The sequence below is a fragment of the Miniopterus natalensis genome, chromosome 1 (assembly GCF_054644295.1).
Source record: "Miniopterus natalensis isolate mMinNat1 chromosome 1, mMinNat1.hap1, whole genome shotgun sequence".
NCBI lineage: Eukaryota > Metazoa > Chordata > Mammalia > Chiroptera > Miniopteridae > Miniopterus > Miniopterus natalensis.
Window position 1 is genome coordinate 134,293,556 of NC_142081.1, and position 23,065 is coordinate 134,316,620.

At 41.3% G+C, this 23,065-nt stretch overlaps 1 protein-coding gene across 2 annotated transcripts; it reads left to right on the top strand.

Moving 5' to 3' along the window:
* The first annotated feature begins 1,571 nt into the window (after window positions 1-1,571).
* IDI1 (isopentenyl-diphosphate delta isomerase 1) lies at window positions 1,572-20,242 on the top strand. Of its 2 annotated transcripts, XM_087826020.1 has the most exons (5): window positions 14,589-14,658; window positions 15,873-16,037; window positions 16,659-16,751; window positions 17,827-17,957; window positions 18,859-20,242. In XM_087826020.1, exons 2-5 carry the CDS (start codon window positions 15,896-15,898, stop codon window positions 19,174-19,176), a joined length of 684 nt encoding a protein of 227 aa, XP_087682146.1. In that variant the 5' UTR covers window positions 14,589-14,658; window positions 15,873-15,895; the 3' UTR covers window positions 19,177-20,242. The 2 variants fall into 2 exon arrangements, with proteins under 2 accessions (XP_016062447.2, XP_087682146.1); XM_016206961.2 differs by lacking the exons at window positions 14,589-14,658; window positions 15,873-16,037 and adding an exon at window positions 1,572-1,742.
* The last annotated feature ends 2,823 nt before the right edge of the window (window positions 20,243-23,065 follow it).

Sequence of the window (23,065 nt, forward strand, 5' to 3'; positions counted from 1 at the left end):
GCTCTGGAGTGAACTTGAAACTTAAAACCAAACAACTATGTGAATCTGAATCTTGTAAATAGACCTAAGCAAACACAATGGACTCCTATCGCTGGGTATTCTGAATTCTGATTCTCCACATGTATCAAGATTATATACAAAGATTTCCTGATAGGAATATCATTTTCCCCAATCTGATGTCAACATTTTGCATGACTTGGAATCTTCAGAGTGTTGAAATACAAATACTGTACTATGTTACTTAAGTCTAGAACTTTGGTCACATAAGCCTAGTTATGCTATAAAGGGGAAATATAAGTCACCTCTGAACTTGTTTCTTCATAGCGTAAAGTGAAAAAGTACGTAAAAAGCTCCTAGCACAGTAAATAATGTAGGCAGATTTCAACTAAAAGGGAACTTAAAGACCATCTAAGCTTTCTCCTATTATAGAAAAAGGTAATGAGGAATTCTAGCACAAAATTATTCTGCAATAAGTAGCAAAGACCTGATAAAAATAGTAAGGTCTTCTAAGTTCAGTGGGCTTCCAACTACATCAGTAGTTCTTAAGAGTGATTGAGGGAACCCTGGCATTTTGAAGACACTAACAGGTACCCCATGAGGTAAGAATTAATTTCATAAAATACTGTCCACCAATACATGTCTAAGACTATATAAATATTTAAATGTTTATTTGGGCCTGTGGACCACATCCAGGCCCACTGCCTGTTAGGTCCTGTGAGCTAAGAATGGTTTTTCAGTTTTAGATGTTTGCGGGGGGGGAGAAGACTGGAGATATTTTGTATTCGTGAACATGGAGTGAAAATTCCAGTTTCACTGCCTGTCAGTGAAGTTTCCTTGCAAAAGTTCCACGCGGCCCACAGCTGCATGTGAGCTGCCAGGCAGAGTGACTCTCACAGCAGACAGTGAACTGTCTCCATCAGCAGTGGTGTTAGTTACTGTGCTGCCTGGAGAATGCATGCAGCAGTCACAATCTTATTAGGAGCCCCGGTTGAGAAAAACTGGTTAAATCTTACTGGGATATTGGTTAAAAGGTTCGTTGCGTGATGGACACATAGATTGGACCTTGAAAAATGGATTCTAACAGAGATTGGTATGTGGCATAGGAGGGAAAGGGAACATGTGTGGGGTAATAATGGTTACCATATAAGCCACGTTTATATATGTAATATATAATATGGGTTATTATGGACAATACAGAAACATTGAAAAGTAACATGAAAAGTAAAGTTGGGCTGGATCATAGCTGGACAGACTCCTAAGGAAAAAAAGTGTGCAGAGAAACAGGATGGACTCTCAAGTGCTGCAGAGTCTCACAGGACATGGAGTCTGGCAGTTAAGAGAATGGCTATGGTAGAAGGCCAGCTAGTGGCTTATAGGAGAAATGATGTCCAAGATGGGGCAGGATGACGGGAATAAGGGCAGTGGGAACACCAATAGCAGCAAACGCAGGTCTCACCCTCTCAAATGCCTTGCTTGCTTACTGGGGTCGTGGATTCAGAAATGACTTGTCACTGTGTTTATGTGACGATTAGAGAAATGTGATGTAATGGCCTTTCTCTTTCCTCTTAGGATTCTAGGACAGAGCAGACATTTAGTAATGATGCCTGAAATCAACACCAACAACCTCGATAAACAGCAGGTTCAGCTCCTGGCAGAGATGTGTATTCTTATTGATGAAAATGACAATAAAATTGGGGCTGAGACCAAAAAGAATTGTCACCTGAATGAAAACATTGAGAAAGGTACTGTTTTAAAATACTCTGTGAGAAAGTGACATGCCTAGGCATTTCAGGGTAGCTGAGAAAAGTATGTTGGTAGAGATGTGATCTTGAATCATATTGTATTTTATCTCTGGTTCCAATCAGTTGAGTGGTGTAATGGCAAAACCTGTCTTGCTACTTTTCCTGCTTAACAGCTATTTCCACTTCATGTCTTTTACTCACTTTCTTCCAGATTATTTTGGTTTGTACAAAAGAGGGAATAGACTAATCCTAGCAGAATAGCACTTGTCAAGCCTATAATGCTTCCTTTCTAATGAATGGAGAAAGACACAAGTATCATAAAAGGAAGCACATGCCTTCCCAGCTTTCTCAGGAGGTGGCTCTCTAAGCCTGATAACCCTGGAGAGGAGATAGGCCCCTAGCAGACTGGCTGACAGATCACCATTTCTTTTACTTGGTGGCTGACTTCCTTGCTGATTGTGCCAGAGCTCTTCTCTATTGTAGCCATGGGGAGACTCACTAAATACAAGACAGTGGAAAAAAGCAGAAATGCCAACGGAGTTACTAATACCCTGAATCCCAAGTAGAGAATCAGGCATGTAACTGGTAGTTTAAAACCATATTAATAGTGTTGCTTTGCTTTCAGGATTATTGCATCAAGCTTTTAGTGTCTTCTTATTCAACACCGAAAATAAGCTCCTGCTACAGCAGAGATCAGATGCCAAAATTACCTTTCCAGGTTAGTGTGCCTGATGTATAGTATTTTGTTGGGAACTATATTTAATTTGACTTTGTCACTTGGAACTTTCTGGTTAGCCATTGTCAAAAAGGGAAATCCTGTGAATGACATAATTTCATATTCTACATAAAAGAAGCTTATACAATAAGTGCAACCTAATAAAATAACAATAAAGGATAAAAACTGATAGGTGTGTGTATATGCATACATATATTTATTTTTTTTTTTTAAATATGAATATTACACACATTTTGATCTTTTTAGTTAAGAGGGAAGTAGAAAAGGAGTCTGAGAAGGGAAAAGGCCTGTGGGGAACGAGGATGAATGGCACTGCCAATGGGCAGAGTGTTGGGGTCTCCAGGACACTTGGCAGGAGCAGGCTGTCAGTGACTGGGGATGGGGAGGGTCATGGGTGTAGAAGGAACAATGCCAACAGGTGCAGGTGAGCCCAAAGCTGTGCTTGAGTCACAGAACAGAGTACTGACCATGACACCATGAGACCAGCTAAAAGTTGTGCTTGTATCTTGTGGTCGTATTAAAAAGGAATAAAAACCATGTAATTTAACAAGTGACACAAACCTGCATGATGTCAGGATCAATGTAATCAGCTACATTGTGACCTTGCCAGATCTCAGGTATCTTATCATACTTTTCAGATGAATTCATTATGTCCCAGTACTCTAAAGTTAAAAGAAAAAAGAGACATTTATAGCAGTTTTTAATATCTTCAACTACCATGTGCCCAAAATGTGTTGTGCAAGTCATGCCTCTCTGTAAAGACAACAGAGCGTTTGTATTCGACACTATTTAAGCAAGCCACCTGCTTATGAAAGATTCACCCCCAAACATTTCCCGTCTATCAGTACCTCAGGATGAAGTGACCACAGAAGGAAAACAAAAAGAAAACAAGTGAGATATACCCAAAGGAAAAAGGCATGAATAACAGATTACTGACAGTATCAATCTGGCTCCACATTCACCTGCTATGAAAGGTACAAAAATAATCTCTCATCCTGAAATGACAGAAAACTACCAAAAAGGAAGAAATCTCAGAGCCCTTCCAGCCTGCAACCTCTCTAGTTAAGAAATTAAATTAACAAAGCTCAGGAGGACCGGTGCTCGTTAAAGCCCTTTCACACTTTTCTGAAACACTTTACACGTAACTGGCATTTTAAAATAAATAGTGCAGAGGACGGAAGATGGCAGCACTGTGACAAGAAGCAGAGCGCCCTTGCTCCCAGCCACAGGCTTGATTTACTGCTAAAATACTGCATAGCCAACTTGGCAAAACCAGAGAAATATACCTGAGTGGATATATTTCAAGTAGGGAGCACTAAAGAAACATCAGAGAGTCTGGTAAGGGGAGCGGGGCATAGGAAGGGGGAGTCCCCCCTGAAGCCTGTGCTGGGCTCCAAGGCCCTAGGGCTAGGGGCTGAAGAGCTCCCACCCCTTGGGAGTGTGGACTGGCATCCAAAAGCTGGGATCTCAAACCCCCAGCAGAGGAGAAGGTAAGGAGAGCCCCGTGCAGAGGACAGAGGGACCCAGGGGAAGAGTGTGCCTTTGAGGAGGGGACTGCGCCTTCTTAGTGAAACAAAGCTTCTAATGGCAGTCACGAGAGGCATCTTTTACACTGGGTGCTGACCATAGGAAAGGCAGTCCCACAGTATGTGGCTCTCAAATAGAAAGGGGCCAGAGGGCTGCACTGAACAGCCACATACAGGGACCCTCTGCCTTCCTGTAAGGCATTGGGTAGAACCCCAGAAAGCATTTATCTGTGTGGCGTGGGGAACGGGAAGAGAGGACTCCCTCCATAAGAGACAGACTGGGGCTGCCTGCGGGGCAGATCAGTTCTCCAGCCACCTGAGCTCCTGGAGAGGCAAATCTGGGATTTTTGACATGCCCTAAGGGGTGCCAGAATAGAGCACAAGGAGCTGCCCCAGCCATACTGACATCAGCTGTGCAGGAGAGCTGCATGGGGCTGAATTTAAGACCCCTCCGCTTGGTGCCTAGGCAAGGGAGCAGCAAGACCTTACAGGTCAGATTCTGTATTGTGTGTTGCTTTGTGCGTTTTTGAGTTTTTGATCGCTGAACAGATGTCCATATTCCTGGCTTGCACTAGGGAGACAGACCAGCGAAAGCTGGGACTTATGTCTGCATTGTGGAGAATTTGAAATACGCAACCCGTGCATCATCCAACCAAATCTGGGAAAGGAGCATGACTACCTCTCTTACACACTAAAAGCACCACCCCAAACAGGAAAGGGGCTGGTTCAGCTCACTGAAGCCCCAGATATCCCCTGCTGAGCACAGTCCTGAGGGGGAAGGGAGAACAGCTAACAGGAATAAGACTCTCAGGGACTGTTGTTTGGGAACTGGAGGAAAAGCTTAAAACCCCTGCTGGGGGCTGGGTAGGCAACGTGCTCACCGCAATCTTTTTTAATTGAACCCACTGAGCCCAGGCTGCTGAAACGGCCCATACAGAAAATGCCACAGACAAGTCAGTCTGAAACTGTAGCAGGCCGTTGAATGGGGAACTGGAATCGGAGGACAGGATAGGGACTGAGGAGCTGGCTGTGGGGCAGAGACTAACTTCCCCACAGTGAGTGCCTGAGAGCAAAACCTCTAAGTAAGGGGAGCAATATCCCAAGCTACACTAGCCAGCCTGCACCCTAAAGACCCTTCAGAAGACTCTGGAGTAAGACCCATCAACCACAAGGGGGAGACAAAATAGCTGACAAGTGGTTCTGGTCCACAAAGATCCTCAGGTAAGCAACCAGAGCCAAACCTAGACAGCTCCTGACACTGGCTGATACACAAGTACCTCCCAGGAGAACTGAAATCAGCACACAACACAGTGAGCCTCAGACAACATAAGCTGCCCAGAAGAAACTCACCTGATTGACTTTTTTTTTTTCCTCTTAGGAAAAGGAGAGAAAAGAAAAAAACTTTTTAAATTTTTTAATTTTTAAAAATTTTTTTAATTTGTTTTGCTTTGCTTGTTTCTTTGTTTTTGTTGTTTTGGGGGTTTTTTGGCTTTGTTTTGTCTTTTGTTCTATTATAAAGATTTTCTTGATAGTCTCTCCTTAATTGCTAGGACATTATCATTATAACCATTAAGTTTACTGCTTTTCTCTATTATTTCCCCCATATCTCTTATTGAACTCCCTCCCTGCCCTTGCTTTATCTCTCTTTTCTCATTCCATTGGCATAACTTTTTTTTCCTGTCTTTTCTTTTTCTCCCTTCTGTCTTCCTGTTTGTTTGTTTCTCTCTTTATTGTATTTTTATTTTTTCACTTTCAACTATTTTCGTATTCTTATGCTTTACCCTTAATTTTTTGCTCACCCTTCTTTCAGAATCTTTTCTCTGCCCCTTTTATCTCCCAGTAGCTTGTCTATTTTTTACTTTTTTACTTAAGTTTATTATTATTACTTTTTATTTTTTGTTACTATTAGCAATAATATTCTTTTCTCTATTTTTTTTTCCCTTTTTTCTCTCTCCTCTTTTTTTTGCTTTAGCATTTGTGTTCTTACTTCACTCTCCCAATTATACTTTCACTTGGGATGTTTTCACTGTGATTGTCAGGATATTTTGTAAGATACTGCTTATTACCTGGCAGTTTGGTTGTATATTGTCTTACCTTGCCAGCAGCTGTACAACAGCTCACACAACATGATTGGGGCTGAGACATACAGTTAGCCAACCTGCGAGGAGAGTCCTCCCAAGAACTGGTCAACAACAATCTAGACCCAAGCACAACAGGAGAGCCCAACAAACTCACAAAAGGGACACCCACAAAAAAGACACTCCTAGAGCAAATAGCTCAGAAGTATAAGGAAAACACACCTCTGGGCTCCACTGGACTCACAATACAAAATCCCACCGCACAAAACAGGGCGACAGCAAATATATCTAACATATAGATACAAACACTAAGAGCCATCAAAATAGAAAGACAAAGAAACAACCCCCAAACTAAAGAAAAGGAAAATTGCCAGAAAAAGACTTTGATGAGATGGAGTTAAGCAAGTTATCAGAAATGGAATTCAGAGTAATGGTTATAAAGGTACTCAAGGAAATTAATGAGAACAACAAGACACTTAATGGAAAGGTCGAAGAACTTAGTGAAAACGTGAAAAAAGAGCTAAATATAAATAAGAATCAGGCAGAAATGAAGAATACTGTATCTGATATCAAGAATACCCTGGAAGGTATTAAAAGCAGGCTCAATGAAGCAGAGGACAGAATAAGTGACTTAGAAGATAAGGTAGAAAGAAACAACCAGAGCAGCAAAAAGAAAAAACACTTAAAAAATATGAGGACGGTCTAAGGAAGCCTTGGGACATCATGAAGCAAAACAACATTCACATCATAGGGGTGGCAGAGGGGAAGGAAAGAGAGCAAGGGATAGAGAACTTGGTGGAGGAAATAATGACAGAAAACTTCCCTATGCTGGCAAGGGAGAAAGCCACACAACTTCAGGAAGCACAGAGGGTTCCAAACAAAAGGGACGCAAAGAGACCCACTCCAAGACACATCCTAATTAAAACGGCAGATGTCAAGGACAAAGAGAGAATATTAAGGGCTACAAGAGAGAGACAAGCAATGACCTACAAGGGAACCCCAATAAGGCTGACAGCAGATCTCTCAAAAGAAACTCGTCAGGCCAGAAGGGAGTAACATGATGTTCTCAAAGTAATGAAAAGCAAGAACATGCAACTAAGACTGCTTTATCCAGCAAGGCTATCATTTAAAATTGAAGGTGAAACAAAGAGCTTCCCAGACAAAAGAAGGCTAAAGGAGTTTAGTACCACCAAACCAGCACGGCAAGAAATGCTAAAAGGACTGCTGTAAGAAAAAGAAGAAATATTGAAAAAAGGTACATCAGCATAAAAGGGAAAAATGGCATTAAATAAGTATATCTCAATAGTAACCTTAAATGTAAACAGATCAAATGGTCCAATCAAAAAACATAGAGTAGCTGAATGGATAAGAAAACAGGACCCAAATATATGCTGTCTACAAGAGACCACCTGAGGGCAAAAGATTCACATAGGCTAAAAGTGAAGGGGTGGAGAAAAATATTCCATGCAAATGGAAACAAAACAAAACAAAAAACTGTAGTAGCAATACTTATTTCTGACAAAACACACTTCAAAATAAAGACCATAACGAGACAAAGAGGTCACTACATAATACTAAAGGGTTCAATCAAACAGGAGGAAATGACCCTTGTAAATATATATGCACCCAATATAGGAACACCTAAATATATAAAAAATTTCTTGGTGGACTTTAAGGGGGAGATCAACAGCAACACAATCATAGTGGAGGACTTTAACACCACACTGTCATCATTGGATAGATCATCAAGACAAAAAAATCAACAGAGAATACAGACCTTAAACGACTCACTAGATTTAATGGATTTAATTGACATTTATAGAACATTTCATCACAAAGCAGCAGCATACACTTTCTTCTCAAGTGCACATGGAACATTCTGAAAAATAGACCACATGTTAGGGCACAAGGCAAGTCTCTACAAATTCAAGAAGACTGAAATCATATCAAGCATCTTCTTGGATCACAGTGCCATGAAACTAGAAATCAACCACTATAAAAAAACTCAAAAATATTCAAACACATGGAGGCTAAATAGCATGTTATTAAACAATGAATGGGTTATCAATGAGATCAAGGAAGAAATCAAACACTTCCTGGGGGAAAAAATGAAAATGAACAGACAACAACCCAAAATCTATGGGACACAGTGAAAGCTGTCCTGAGAGGAAAGTTCACAGTAGTACAGGCCTACCTCAAAAAACAAGAAAAAGCTCCAATGAACCATCCAACATAACAACTAAAAAAACTAGAATGAGAACAGCAAGAAAAGCCCTGAATAAGTAGAAGGAAGGAAATGATAAAGAGAGCAGAAATTAATGACATAGAGACTGAAAAACAATACAAAACAATCAATGAAACCAAGAGCTGGTTCTTTGAAAAGATAAATAAGATTGATGCACTTTTAGCCAGACTCACCAAGGAACAAAGAGAGAGGGCCCAAATAAATAAAAGCAGAAATGAAACAGGTGATATAACAACTGACCCAACAGAAATACAAAGGATGATAAGAAAATACTATGAGCAACTATATGCCAACAAACTGGACAACATGGGTGAAATGGATATATTCCTAGAAGCATACAGTCTTCCAAGGATGAATCAGGAAGAGGCAGAACACCTGAATAAGCCAATAAAAACTAATGAAATTGAAGCAAATCAAAAAACTCCCAGCAAAGAGAATTCCTGGACCAGATGGATTTACAGGTGAGTTTTACCAAACATTCAAAGAAGAATTCACACCTATTCTCCTCAAACTATTCCAGAAAATTCAAAAGGAGGCAAAACTCCCAAACTCTTTTTATGAGGCCAGCATCATCCTAATCCCAAAACCAGATAAAAACACTACAAAGAAAGAAAATTACAGGCCAATATCCTTGATGAACATAGATGCTAACATCCTCAACAAAATACTAGCAAACCAGATCCAGCAATACATTAAAAAGATCAGACACCACAACCAAGTGGGATTTATACCGGAGATGCAAAGCTGGTATAATATCTGCAAATCAATAAATGTGATACATCACATAAACAAAATGAAGGACAAAGATCATATGATCATATCAGTAGCAGCAGAAAAAGCAAAATCTAGCACACATTTCTGATAAAAATTCTAAGCAAAGTGGGAATAGAGGGAACATACCTCAACATAATAAAGGCCATATATGACAAACCTACAGCCAACATCATACTCAATGGGCAAAAACTAAAACCATTTCCCTTAAAAATAGGAACAAGACAGGGATGTTCACTTTCACTACTATTATTCAACATAGTATTGGAAGTCCTTACCACAGCCATCAGACAGGAAGAAAACATAAATGGTATCCAAATTGGAAAGGAGGAAGTAAAACTGTCATTATTTGCAGATGACACGATACTGTACATAAAAAGCCCTAAAGACTCCATCAAAGTACTACTAGATTTGATAAATTAATTTGGCAAGGTTGCTGGATACAAAATTAACATCCAGAAATCGAAAGCATTTTTATAGACCAACAATGAACTCTCAGAAAGAGAAACTAAAAAAACAATACCATTTACCATTGCAACTAAAAAAATAAGATACCTAGGAATATACTTAACCAAGGATGTAAAAGACCTGTACTCAGAAAACTACAGGACACTGAGAAAATAGAGGAAGATATAAACAAGTGGAAGAATATACCATGTTCATGGATTGGAAGAATTAATATTAAAATGTCCATACTACCCAAAGCAATCTATAGATTCAGTGCAATTCTCATTAAAATACCAACACCATATTTCACAGAGCTAGAACAAATATTCCAAAAATTTATATGGAACTGAAAAAGACCCCGAATAGCTGCAGCCTTCTTGAGAAAGAAGAACAGAGGGGGAGGGATTACTTTACTGGATATCAAACTGTACTACTAAGCCACTGTAATCAAAACAGCCTGGTACTGGTACAACAACAGACATACAGATCAATAGAACAGAAGAGACCCTGGAAATAGACCCACGCAATTATGGTCAGTCAATATTTGACCAAGGGGGCAAAAGCATACAATGGAGTAAAGACAGTCTCTTCAATAAATGGTGCTGGGAAAATTAGCTACATAAAAAAAATGAAACTAGACAACCAACTTACACCATACACAAAAATGAACTCAAGATGGATAAAAGACTTAAATGTAAGTCAAAAAACCATAAAAATCCTGGAAGAAAACAGGCAGTAAAGTCACAGACATCTCACATAGTGGAATTTTCACTGATACATCTCCTAGGGCAAGAGAAACAAAAGAAAAAATAAACATATGGGACTACATTAAACTGAAAAGCTTCTGCACAGCAAAAGAGAACAGCCTCAAAATACAAAGGAGCCCCATGGTCTGGGAAAATATATTTGCCAAGGATGTATGTGATAAGGGGCTAATTTCCAAAGTGTAAAAAGAACTCATACTACTCAGCCAGAGGAAGACAAACAATCCAATTAAAAAAAGGGCAAAGGACCTGAATAGACACTTCTCCAAAGAGGACATATGGATAGCCGTGAGACATATGAGAAAATGCTCAATGTTGCTAATCATCAGAGAGATGCAAATGAAAACCACAATGAGGTATCACTTGTCAGAATGGCTGCCATCAACAAATCAACAAATGAACATGTGCTGGCAAGGATGTAGAGAAAAGGGAACCCTGATACACTGCTGCTGTTAATGCAGACTGGTGCAGCCACTATGGAAAACAGTATGGAGCTCCCTCAAAAAATTAAAAATGGAGCTGCCTTTTGACCCAGTGATACCACTTCTAGGAATATATTCTAAGAATCCTGAAACATTCATCAGAAAGAATATATGCACCCCTATGTTCATAGCAGCATTATTTACAATAGCCAAGACCTGGAAACAGCCCAAGTGCCCATCAGTAGATGAGTGGATAAAAAAGCTGTGGGACGTTTATACCATGGAATACAATGCAGCTGTAAAGAAGAAGGATCTCGTACCGTTTGGGACAGTATGGATGGACCTGGAGAATATTATGCTAAGTAAAATAAGCCAGGCAAAGAAAGACAAATATCACATGATCTCACTTATATGTGGAATCTAAAGAACTTAATAAACTGATGAACAAAATAGATTCAGTGACATGGAGGCATGAATCAGACTGACAAATCTCGGAGGGAAGGAGGGGGTAGGGGGAGAAATTTACCTAAGAATTTATATGCATGTATGCATAACCCATGGACACAGACGATGGTGTGGAGAGGGACTGAGGAGGGGGATTGGGCAGGGTGAAAGGGGTCAATGGAGAGAAAAATGGACATCTGTAATATTTGGAATAAAAGTAAATGCATAAATAAAAATAAAAATAAAACAACTAGTGCAGGCCCTACTTTGAAGATCCAAAATATAATCATCTCCCAGTTCCAGTTCAATATCTCGTTCCTGCAATTTAAAAAAAAAAACACACAACAGGGTTATGATCAGCTCTACTTGACCCTTCAGGTCCAGAAATGCTGAGCCCCTCATTCCTGTGAAATAACCTCCTCTCCAACCTAAAGAAGAATCATTTCCACCCCTGGCACTCAGCTCCTATTTCCAGTAGGAGGGCTGTTGTGACCATCTGGAGGGACACATACATAAGGGTGGAACCTGTGTTGGATTTCACAGCTGTGTTCTCATACAGCATCAAGTGTGGACACTGATGTTGTCAGCGTATTCCGTATTCATGCTCCAAGTCCCCACCCCTCACTGTAAAGCCTTTCTACCCATCTTCACAGGTAAACCCAGTGAGGCTAACAGTGACCTACCCTCTTCCTCTGAGGCTCCCCAATCTCCATTCTCTTCCTGCGTGCCACCACTCCTTCTGGGATGAAAGGGGGCCTTTCCTGAGAAGATATTATGGGAAATGTTTATGTAGGACGCCTTGCTGAATGGGAAAGAAACACAGAAATGAAAAACTAAGAGTAAATTCTCCACCTGCAGAATATATATAAAACCACACCCAGGCCAATTAAAAACCAACAGATGATTGAGGGGGAGAGGGGAGGGTGTAGGGCCAGTTTGGGCAAGTTAGCCAAGACTCCACAAGCCAATCCTAAAGTTCATTTAGAAAAAATAAACATCAAGATTAACAAGAACAATTATGAACAAAGGAAGCAATACAGGAGAAATAAAGCAGATCATGAACAGGGGAACTTATATATAAACATGAGATAAATGACTAGCTAGCTGGGGAAGTAGTAAAGTAGGTCAGATAGCCCTGGCAGGATAGTTCAGTTGGTTAGAGCATCAGCATTGTTCCAATATGCCAAAGTTGCAAGCTGGGTCTCTGGTCAGGGTACATACAAGAAGCAACTAATAAATACTTAAATAAGTGGAAAAACAAATCAATGTTTCTTTCTCTCTCTCCCCCTAAAATCAATTTTAAAAAAAATTTTAAAGTAAAAATAAATAATAAAGTGGGTCAGACATATGGTAACATAATATTTGACTTTGGGTGGTAAACACATAACTAATATACAGATGATATATATAGAATTGTACATTTGAAACCTATATAATTTCATTAACTAATGTCACCCCAATAAATTCAATAAAAAAATTTTTAAAAAGCAAAAACATCACAGATCCAAAATGGCAGCACTCGTGTAAAATCCCATGAGAAACAAGCCTATATTTAATACCTGATTTAATTGCAATTGCAATTTGTCCCAGAAACATAATCTTGATCAGTATGGAATTTCTTGGTCCAGCACCAGTAAGGTAATCTATCACATGGACCCTCTCCTTACCCCATTAAAAGAAAAGGTAATCCACATAACAAAAACCCTTCCCCTTCTCTTCCCCCAAAGTAAAGATGCCCCCTCCCCCAACAATCCTTTCTTTTCTTTCCCTAAAAGCTCCCTTGCCCTATAAAATCCTTTCATTTTGTACAACTCCTGGGACCTCCCTTCTAGTTGCTAGACGGGATGCTGCTATACTCATGAATTGTTTAATAAAGCCAAGTAGATCTCTTATCAGGGAGATTGGGGTATGCTTTTCCCTACTGAGTGGGGGTGGAGGCCTTACAATATCTCCAGAAAAAAAATTTTCTGATACTTGCACAGGAGGATGAGGGATTTTTATTTGCATGGAATTACATGCCTGGGTTTCCAAAGTCCCATGTCCATTAGTCCAATTATAGAAGTGTAGCTGGGGTTCCAGTAGAGCTAGAAGAAAAGCCAGTGTCCAGAGTTTACAGTCCACATTGCAGCCAGGACCAGTTCAGCATCAGGCCAGTTGCAGTCCATTAGTCCATTGGGGGGGGGGGGGGAGGAGCCAAGAGGGTGCACCCCCTTGAACAAGAGTCCCAAGAGAGCCAAGAGAGTGAACTTCTTTGTTTGGGGGATTAACTATTCTAAATTTCACACCCTTGCAGTGGCCACACCTATCCTGGCCAATGACCTGTTCCCAGATGTGACCGACATGCAAGTACCTTTCCAACATCACCCCATCTTTACTGGGCATGCTCTATCTTCCCTTTGTTCCTTTCCTATACTTAATAACTAGGTTAATTACAACAGTATCAGATCTTCAAATTTTGTTTTTTAACAAATTACTTGAATTTTGTTTTTTAACAAATTCATGTGTCCAAACAATGGTTGTTCCAGGATGTTATGTTTATGGCTCATCCTTGAGCTGAGTTTAGCAGCTTAACAGCAGCCGTGGGAGCTGAGGCACAAGATCTGCATGGGCCCCACTTCCCTAACAGCCTCCAGCCCTATTTTAAGTGACTCTCTTAGCAAGGCTTACTCCATTTTACTTTCTCCATTATCAGGCCAAACTTCATTTCAACTACATATACTTTATATTTCAACATAGAAAAATAATTCCACATGTAGCCTTCATTACTAACATACAACCTTCAATGGATATATAAATAAGTAAAAGACTGCCAGCTGCTCAGCCCATCTAAGCGCATGAGGCTCCTTAAACTGCTTCCACCTCGTTCAGCAACTGTCCCTGGAAACGTAACCGCTTCAGAACCTGCGGAAATTTCCCATTGGATATAAATTCTTCAACGATCCCACACCCTGTAAGCGGGTGTGCGTGGCCCCCACGCTGGCGCATCACCCTGACTTCCACCTTCATCTGCGCGCCGCGGGCTGGGGCGGGGCAGCCGGCGGCGCCGCACCTCGCGGGGCTGAGCGCAGGGCCCAGGGCGCAGGCGCGTCCCCACGCCCCGCCGCAGCCCCCGCGACGTCCTCCCCGCGCCCCCGCGCGCCTGCCCGCCGCCGGCCTTTAAAGCGCCCCCCGGTCAGCCGACTCCTCGGTCACGGGACGCGACAGACACACGCGCCGTGGTGTAGAAGCGAAACTGTGACCCTCGGTCCTGCTAGAGACCCTACGCGGGCCGGGTGTGGCGCCATCGCGTGACCATGACGTCAGGTTTTGGTGGCGCGCGATTGGCCTGCAGACATGTGGGGCGCTCTGCCGAGGGGGCGGGCGCGGGCGCCGGCGATTGGACGCGGGGCGTCCGGAGCCTACGGGGCTGAGCCGGGGCGAGGCGTGTGCCGGCGCGCGGCAGCTCAAGGACTGTCCGCGCCCTCGGTTCAGCGCGTCCCCGGGGTGAGAAAAGGGGTCCCCAGGGGCAGATATGGGGGGGGTCCCGGAGGGCTAGTGACCAGGGCCTCCCGGGTGTCCCGAGGGGAGAGAAGGGGGACGGGTCCCCGAAGGGAGATGTGGGGTTTCTTAGGGTCCCCTAGGGGAGAGATGGGACGTTCCCAGGGGGAGACACAGGGCTTTCGGTGGTCCCGAGGGAGAGGGACAGGGCGTGGGTCTCCCCGAGGGGAGAGACGGTGGGTAGTCCTCGAGGGGGACACGGGGGGCTGGACCCCCAGAGTCTCGGAAGCTCAGCGCGGGGCGCAGTAAGCTTTGGTAGCTTGCTGCCAACTTCAGCCTGCGGACCAAATCCAGCCCCGCTGCCTGTTGGGTCCTGTGAGCTAAGAATGGTCTTCCAGTTTTAGATGTTTGCGGGGGCAGAGGACTGGAGGTGTTTGGTATTCGTGAACACGGAGTGAAAATTCCAGCCCCACTGCCTGTCAGTGAAGTTTCCTTGCAACAGCGCCGCGCGGCCCGCAGCTGCATGTGCGCTGCCAGGCGGGGTGACGCGCGCGGCCGACGGTGACTGTCTCCATCGCAGGGGTGTTAGTTACTGCGCTGCCTGGGGAATGCACGCGGCAGTCACACTCTTATCAGGAGCCCCGGTTGAGAAAAACTGGTTAAATCTTACTGGGATATTGGTTAAAAGGCTCGTGAGTGTTGGGCACATAGATCGGACCTTGAAAAATGGATTCTAACAGAGATTGCTATGTGGCAAAGGAGGGAAAGGGAACATATGTGGGGTAATAATGGTTACCATGTAAGCCACGTTTATATATGTAATATATAATATGGGTTATTATGGACAATACAGAAACATTGAAAAATAACATGAACAGTAAGGTTGGGCTGGATCATAGCTGGACAGACTCCTAAGGAAAAAAAGTGTGCAGAGAAACAGGATGGACTCTCAAGTGCTGCAGAGTCTCACAGGACATGGAGTCTGGCAGTTAAGAGAATGGCTATGGTAGAAGGCCAGCTGGTGGCTTATAGGAGAAATGATGTCCGAGATGGGGCAGGATGACGGGAATGAGAGCAGTGGGAACACCAATAGCAGCAAACGCAGGTCTCACCCTCTCAAATGCCTTGCTTGCTTACTGGGGTCGTGGATTCAGAAATGACTTGTCACTGTGTTTATGTGACGATTAGAGAAATGTGATGTAATGGCCTTTCTCTTTCAGGACAGAGCAGACATTTAGTAACGATGCCTGAAATCAACACCAACAACCTCGATAAACAGCAGGTTCAGCTCCTGGCAGAGATGTGTATTCTTATTGATGAAAATGACAATAAAATTGGGGCTGAGACCAAAAAGAATTGTCACCTGAATGAAAACATTGAGAAAGGTACTGTTTTAAAATACTCTGTGAGAAAGTGACATGCCTAGGCATTTCAGGGTAGCTGAGAAAAGTATGTTGGTAAAGATGTGATCTTGAATCATATTGTATTTTATCTCTGGTTCCAATCAGGTGAGTGGTGTAATGGCAAAACCTGTCTTGCTACTTTTCCTGCTTAACAGCTATTTCCACTTCATGTCTTTTACTCACTTTCTTCCAGATTATTTTGGTTTGCACAAAAGAGGGAATAGACTAATCCTAGCAGAATAGCACTTGTCAAGCCTATAATGCTTCCTTTCTAATGAATGGAGAAAGACACAAGTATCATAAAAGGAAGCACATGCCTTCCCAGCTTTCTCAGGAGGTGGCTCTCTAAGCCTGATAACCCTGGAGGGGAGATAGGCCCCTAGCAGACTGGCTGACAGATCACCATTTCTTTTACTTGGTGGCTGCCTTCCTTGCTGATTATGCCAGAACTCTTCTCCATTGTAGCCATGGGGAGACTCACTAAATACAGTGGGAAAACGCAGAAATGCCAACGGAGTTACTAATACCCTGAATCCCAAGTAGAGAATCAGGCATGTAACTGGTAGTTTAAAATCATATTAATAGTGTTGCTTTTGCTTTCAGGATTATTGCATCGAGCTTTTAGTGTCTTCTTATTCAACACCGAAAATAAGCTCCTGCTACAGCAGAGATCAGATGCCAAAATTACCTTTCCAGGTTAGTGTGCCTGATGTATAGTATTTTGTTGGGAACTATATTTAATTTGACTTTGTCACTTGGAACTTTCTGGTTAGCCATTGTCAAAAAGGGAAATCCTGTGAATGACATAATTTCATATTCTGCATAAAAGAAGCTTATACAATAAGTGCAACCTAATAAAATAACAATAAAGGATAAAAACTGCTAAGTGTGTGTATATGCCTATATATATTTATATGTTTTTTTAAAATCTGTATCTTACACACATTTTGATCTTTTGGATTAAGAAGGCATTAATAAAGAACTTATCTACACATCACTGTTTCACAAAATGATGACAGTCCATTGTAACTGATTTAGAAATCAATCCTCAAGAATCGCTTGATTAATTTTTTTGTTACTTTTTTTTTTACAGTATGGTTAAGTGGTTTATTTTTTTAATTTTATTTTTGTTTAAAATATTACAGATGTCCCTTTCTCTCCCCCATGACCCATTCCCCGCTGTTCCTTCCCCCTCCCTCTCCCCACCATTGTCCGTGTCCTTGGGTTGTGCATATATGCATATAAATGCTTTGGTTACTCTCTCCCCCTCCACCCACCCACCCTCCTCCATCCCTCTGACATTTGTCAGTCTGATCCATGCTTCCATGTCATTGAATCTATTCTGTTCATCAGTTTATTAAGTTCTTTAGATTCCACGTATAAGTGAGATCATGTGATGTTTGTCTTTAGCTGCCTGGCTTATTTCACTTAGCATAATACTCTCCAGGTCCATCCATAGTGTCCCAAAGGGTACGAGATTTTTTTCTTTATAGCTGCGTAGTATTCCATGGTGTAAATGTCCCACAGCTTTTTTATCCACTCATCTACTGATGGGCACTTGGGCTGTTTCCAGATCTTGGCTATTGTAAACTGTGCTGCTATGAAAATAGGGGTGCATATATTCTTTCTGATTAATGTTTCAGGATTCTTAGGATACATTCCTAGGAGTGGAATCTAATTTTTTTGTTACTCTTAAACCTTTAGGTTCTCTTGATCTTTTTAGACCTATTTTGAACAAAAGTTCATCTGTGTCTATATTCACGTGTTCCAGGTTGTTTTACCAATACTTGTTGTAGTCATCCCTTAAGTAACCCAAGAGAGATTGAAGAAAATGATGCAATTGGAGTAAGGCGAGCAGCACAGAGGCGTTTAAAGGCTGAATTGGGAATTCCCATGGAACAGGTAACCAGGTTGATTGCATAACGAACCCATACAAGGTGAAATCTAAACATACATTAAAACATTTTTTATTAAAATTTTAAACTCAAGTGTACATTTCTGCTTTGTAACCTCTTGAGTTTTTGCTCCCCCCCCAAAAAACCATCTTGAATAAAGAATATTTAAATTTTGATTTCTTAATATTACTTGTCAGAATTTACCTCAGTATCGAAACAGATTGATCTCTTAACCAGTATGTAAAGTTGACTATTTTTATAATTGACCATGTTGAAGATGAATATTTTCTTGTGGAAATTCTTAGGACTATGAACCACAACTCTGGGTGAATGAAATCACCCCCACCCCGGATTTGACCTCTTTAAATAAGACCTGAATAAACAAAGTATCTCTCATCAAGTTAAATGATACTTTTTTTTCTCCCAAAAGTAATACTAAGATGTGAAGGAGAAGGTCACAATTCTAGTTTGATAGACTGCTTTTTAAAAAAATACAATTATTTCAGTAAGTCAACTTATATTTTTGGTCCTACGGAAATAATTTTTTTATTTTTTTAAATATATCTTTATTGATTTCAGAGAGAGGAAAGGAGAGGGAGAGAGAGAGATCGAAACATCAATGATGAGAGAGTCATTGATCGAGCCCGCAACCCAGGCATGTGCCCTGACCGGGAATCGAACCCCCATCGCCGATCCTAGGTCGATGCTCAACCTCTGAGCCACGCCCGGCCGGGCTATGGAAATAATTTAGATACCTGAAACTATGTAGTAATATTTCCATATATCATCCATAGGAAATTGTGATGTTAAAAGTCCTAAGTAAAACTCCACTTCTGTTCAGGATAGTGCTGAAATGTGGTTACTTGTTTTGTTGTTGATGTTTTTGTTCTGCTTCATTTTCATCCTAGGTTCCTCCAGAAGAAATTAATTATCTGACCCGAATTCACTACAAGGCTCAGTCTGATAGTATCTGGGGAGAACATGAAATTGATTACATTTTGTTTGTGAGAAAGAACGTAACTTTGAATCCTGACCCCAATGAGATTAAAAGCTATTACTATGTGTCAAAGGAAGAGGTGGAAGAAATGCTGAAAAAGGCAGCCAGTGGTGAAATTAAGCTAACTCCATGGTTTCAAAGTATTGCAGAGGCTTTTCTCTTTAAATGGTGGGATAACTTAAATAATTTGAATCAGTTTGTTGACCATGAGAAAATACACAGAATGTGAATGTGGAGATGATTAGTAAAATACTAAAAAATTTCTCTGCTTAGTAAACTTAAAAAGATTTTTTTTTTTCTTATTTGTATCACCCACCCCACGTATATGCCCTGCTATTTATAGAAGACATGTATGAGAGATTTTTTTAAAGAGCAAATAAACTAAACCTGTCTAAACACACAGTCCTGACAAATTTGAACAAATAAGTGAAGCTCTTCATTTTCGATGTTCCGAGGTAAACATTTTCAGAACACTGGTAGAGCATTTTATTTGCCAGGTGCTTTACATATCATTAAATTTTTATCATAGCCCAGAAAAATGTGCAACAGAAACTGTTGCTTAGCTACTTCAGAACAGCCCAAATTAACTTTCCATATTAGGATATTAAATTAGGGGGAGTAGGTCCAAGGTAATTAAGTGGTGTGTGTCCTGATTTCTATCAAAGTCTGTGTTCTCAGAATTACAGGGGACAGATAGGCTATTTGTAAAATGGAAATTGGGTCATACTCTACCACAGGGGTTCTTATCACTGGCTCTTTTGACATTTGGGCTGGACGATTCTTTGTTGTGGGGTTCATCCTATGCATTAAAAGACATTTGGCAGCATCCCTGGGTTCTACCCGCTGAATACCATTGATACCCATCCCCCCATCACAATCACAGTGACTACAGGTGCCAAATGTGTGGGAGGGCAAAGGTGCTCCCTTGAGAGCCACTGTTCTCCAAAGTCATGGCATATTGGGAGGAACAGGGGAAACTGGGGAATTAAAGATTAATCTTAGTATTAAATGAAATTGGGGCATGGAATATGTGTATATTAATATTTAAACTGTACCTGATGCACCTTTTAAAACTTGCATAGGTTTCTCAGTTTTGAAATCTCAAGACAGCTTTATTATCCTTGAATGCTATGTAATAATAATGAAAAAGATAATGTTTCTTACAAATTATTTTATAAATTCAATAGAAGAATCCATTTCTTGTTAACTCTGAACAGTTAATTCATAATTGCAGGAAAATTGTCACAAGTATTAATTTTACTGAAAAGTAAAAACAATTAAAAATTACATTTTAATACTGTTGTCTATTTTGTTAAAATTTTAATACAATTATAGCTTAACCTGCCTATGGTAGCTTAAACATAAATGCCATATAATGTGTAGTACACTAATAACATTATTTCAAGTTCCTGAGTTTTTTAGGACGTTTTAGGCTAACTAGCTACTCGCCAAAGGGGCTAATGGCTGCCATACTGGACAGTAGGGCTTTAGACCAGCACTTGGCACTTTGTAAGTGTTCGGCAGGTGTCATATATTCCACTGTTACCTTACTAGAATGCCCTTTCTTTGACCTGATGAACTCCTTACAATTCACTCATCCAATTGACACTAAAAAAAATTCCTGAAAGCGTCTGAGGTGGCCTTTAAGTTCATTCTGTCCCCAAACCCTTATTACACAGAGAAAAAAGAACAATAAAATATTGTGAGTGGAACGAGGGCACATTATTCTCTTCCTTGGCCCTAGCAGAAGGGTCAGGCACAGATGAAAGGGCGGTTGGGTAGCTGTCCTTCCATCTCCCTGGGGGACACTTGCCTGATGATTTCATTCCTCAGATGGGTCTACCCTCCCCAGGGTTGGCCCATCTTCTGTGAGTTTGTGAGTGGCCACACCGCGTTTGGGTACCCTGTGTCCCTTCTGACAAGTAGGGTGTGTTTGATTATTTTGATACACCTCTTCCTCACCCCCAAGCTGTATGCTTTTTGAGCCCTAAACCTGTACTACTCACATTTTAGGGTGAAACTTGAATGTACATTTGTAAACACTTAAGTATCCTGACAAGTAAGTCTCTACAGTTTCATACTTACCTATAATCTACATGCTTTAGACTCCCAGATTTAAATCTCCACTCCTGACAATTCATGAAAAGATTTCATACTCATGATAACTCTACTTGTGTGTAAAAAAAAATATCCCACACGTGGGTCCCAAACCAAGTTCTGACAGGTGCCCCTCCCCCACTTGCCCTTAGTTCCTGTTTCCATTGCTCAGCTAAACACTTTGGAGTCTCCCCTTCCTTCTCACACTATATATCCAATTAGTCAATTGTTGGGATAAGCCCCTTTCCTGCTACTCTTGAGTCCAGGCCATCCTTGCATTGCTCCGACTGGGTGGCACTGCCACACTCACCTCAACGTCTGCTCTGAACCTGGCAGAGTGGTGGTACCATTTCACCCCTCTGCTCAGAACACACAGGATACAGCCTCCAGGCCCCAGGACATGTCCACCCCGCTGATCTCACCCCCTCATTGCTTGCTCTGCACAGCCTCCTGAGAACACCAGGCTTGCTCTCACCTAGGTCTTCTGTTACTTCTTCCGATAAAGTTCCTAGGAAAAAAAATGTTTTAAAGAATAGTTTATTGGGTTTTGTTTTTTGGGGTTTTTTTGTTTGTTTGTTTTTTTGCTTTTTTTCAGAGAGAGAGAGAGAGAAAGGAGAAACATCAATATGACAGCATTAACATCAGTCAGCTGCCTCCTGCATGCCCCCTACCAGGGATCAAACCCACAACCTGGGTATCTGCCCTGATCAGGAACCGAACTAGTGACCTTGTAGTGCACAGGATGACATCCAACCAAATGAGCCACACTGGCCAGGGCCCTAGGAAATTGTTTTTCCGGAGACAATCATGACTTCACTCTTGATTTTTCGAGACTGTTCAATATTAACCACCTCAGTGATGCCTAATTTGACTATTATGTGACCCAGTTCTCCTGTACTTCACCCTCCTTTCCTGGTCTGTTTCTCTATCACTTAACACCTCATATAGCACTTAACTTACTTACCGTGTGTCCCACCCAGGTGTGAGTTCCATGAGGGCGGGTATTATTTCTTCCAAGTTTTCATTTTGAAAAATTTCAAACCTATAGAAACATTGCAAGCACAGGGCAGTGAGCACCCGTTTATCTTTGACATAGATTTACCAATTGTGAACAGGTTGCCACCCGGCCCACACACAGGTGTTGAAACATTTACAGTCTATTGCAGATCTAATGACATTTTACCCCCTTCACTTCAGCACGTATTTCCTGAGGGCATTCTACATAGCCAGAAGACAGTCAGCACAAAAGGATATTTAACACATACAATACTTGCATTTAAAATAGTTCCTATCCAAATTTCCCCATTTTTCTCAACTTGTATTAAAAGATCTCTCTCCTTCCCTCTCTCCCCCCAGGAGTCTGTCAAGGATCAACCTGCATTAGTCATGACTCTAAACCTATAACAGTGCCTAAGCCTCTTTTTGTCTTTCATGATTCTTTAAGATTTCACGGCAATTACTTTACAAAATGTTCCGTTTTGATTTATCATATTGTTTCCCATGACTAGATTCAAATTAAACATTTTTGGCAAGAACGTTAACATTAGTTGCCCTGGCCGGGTAGCTAGGTTGGTTAAAGCATTGCAGGTTCAATCCCAAGTCAGGGCACATACAAGAATCAACCAACGAATGCATAAATAATTGCAGCAACAAGTCAATGTTTCTCTCCCTCTTTCTCTCTCTCCCCCCACAAATCAATTTAAAGAAGAAAAAAACATTACATAAGTAATAGTGTGTCCTCGGGCCATCACATCTAGGGGCACATAATGACAACTTATTGGTGATGTAAAGTTAGATCCCTCAAAAGGATATGTCTGCCAGGTTTCTCTGTAAGAATGGAATTATCCATCTTTGTGATTAAGAAATAATTGTGGCCCTGGCTGGCAAGGCTCAGTGGTTAGAGCATCAGCCCATGCACCAAACGGTTGAGAGTTCGATTGCCAGTTGAGGGCATGTACCTGGGTTGCAGAGGCAACCAATCAATGAGTCCATTTCTCTCTCACACACAAGGATTAACAAAA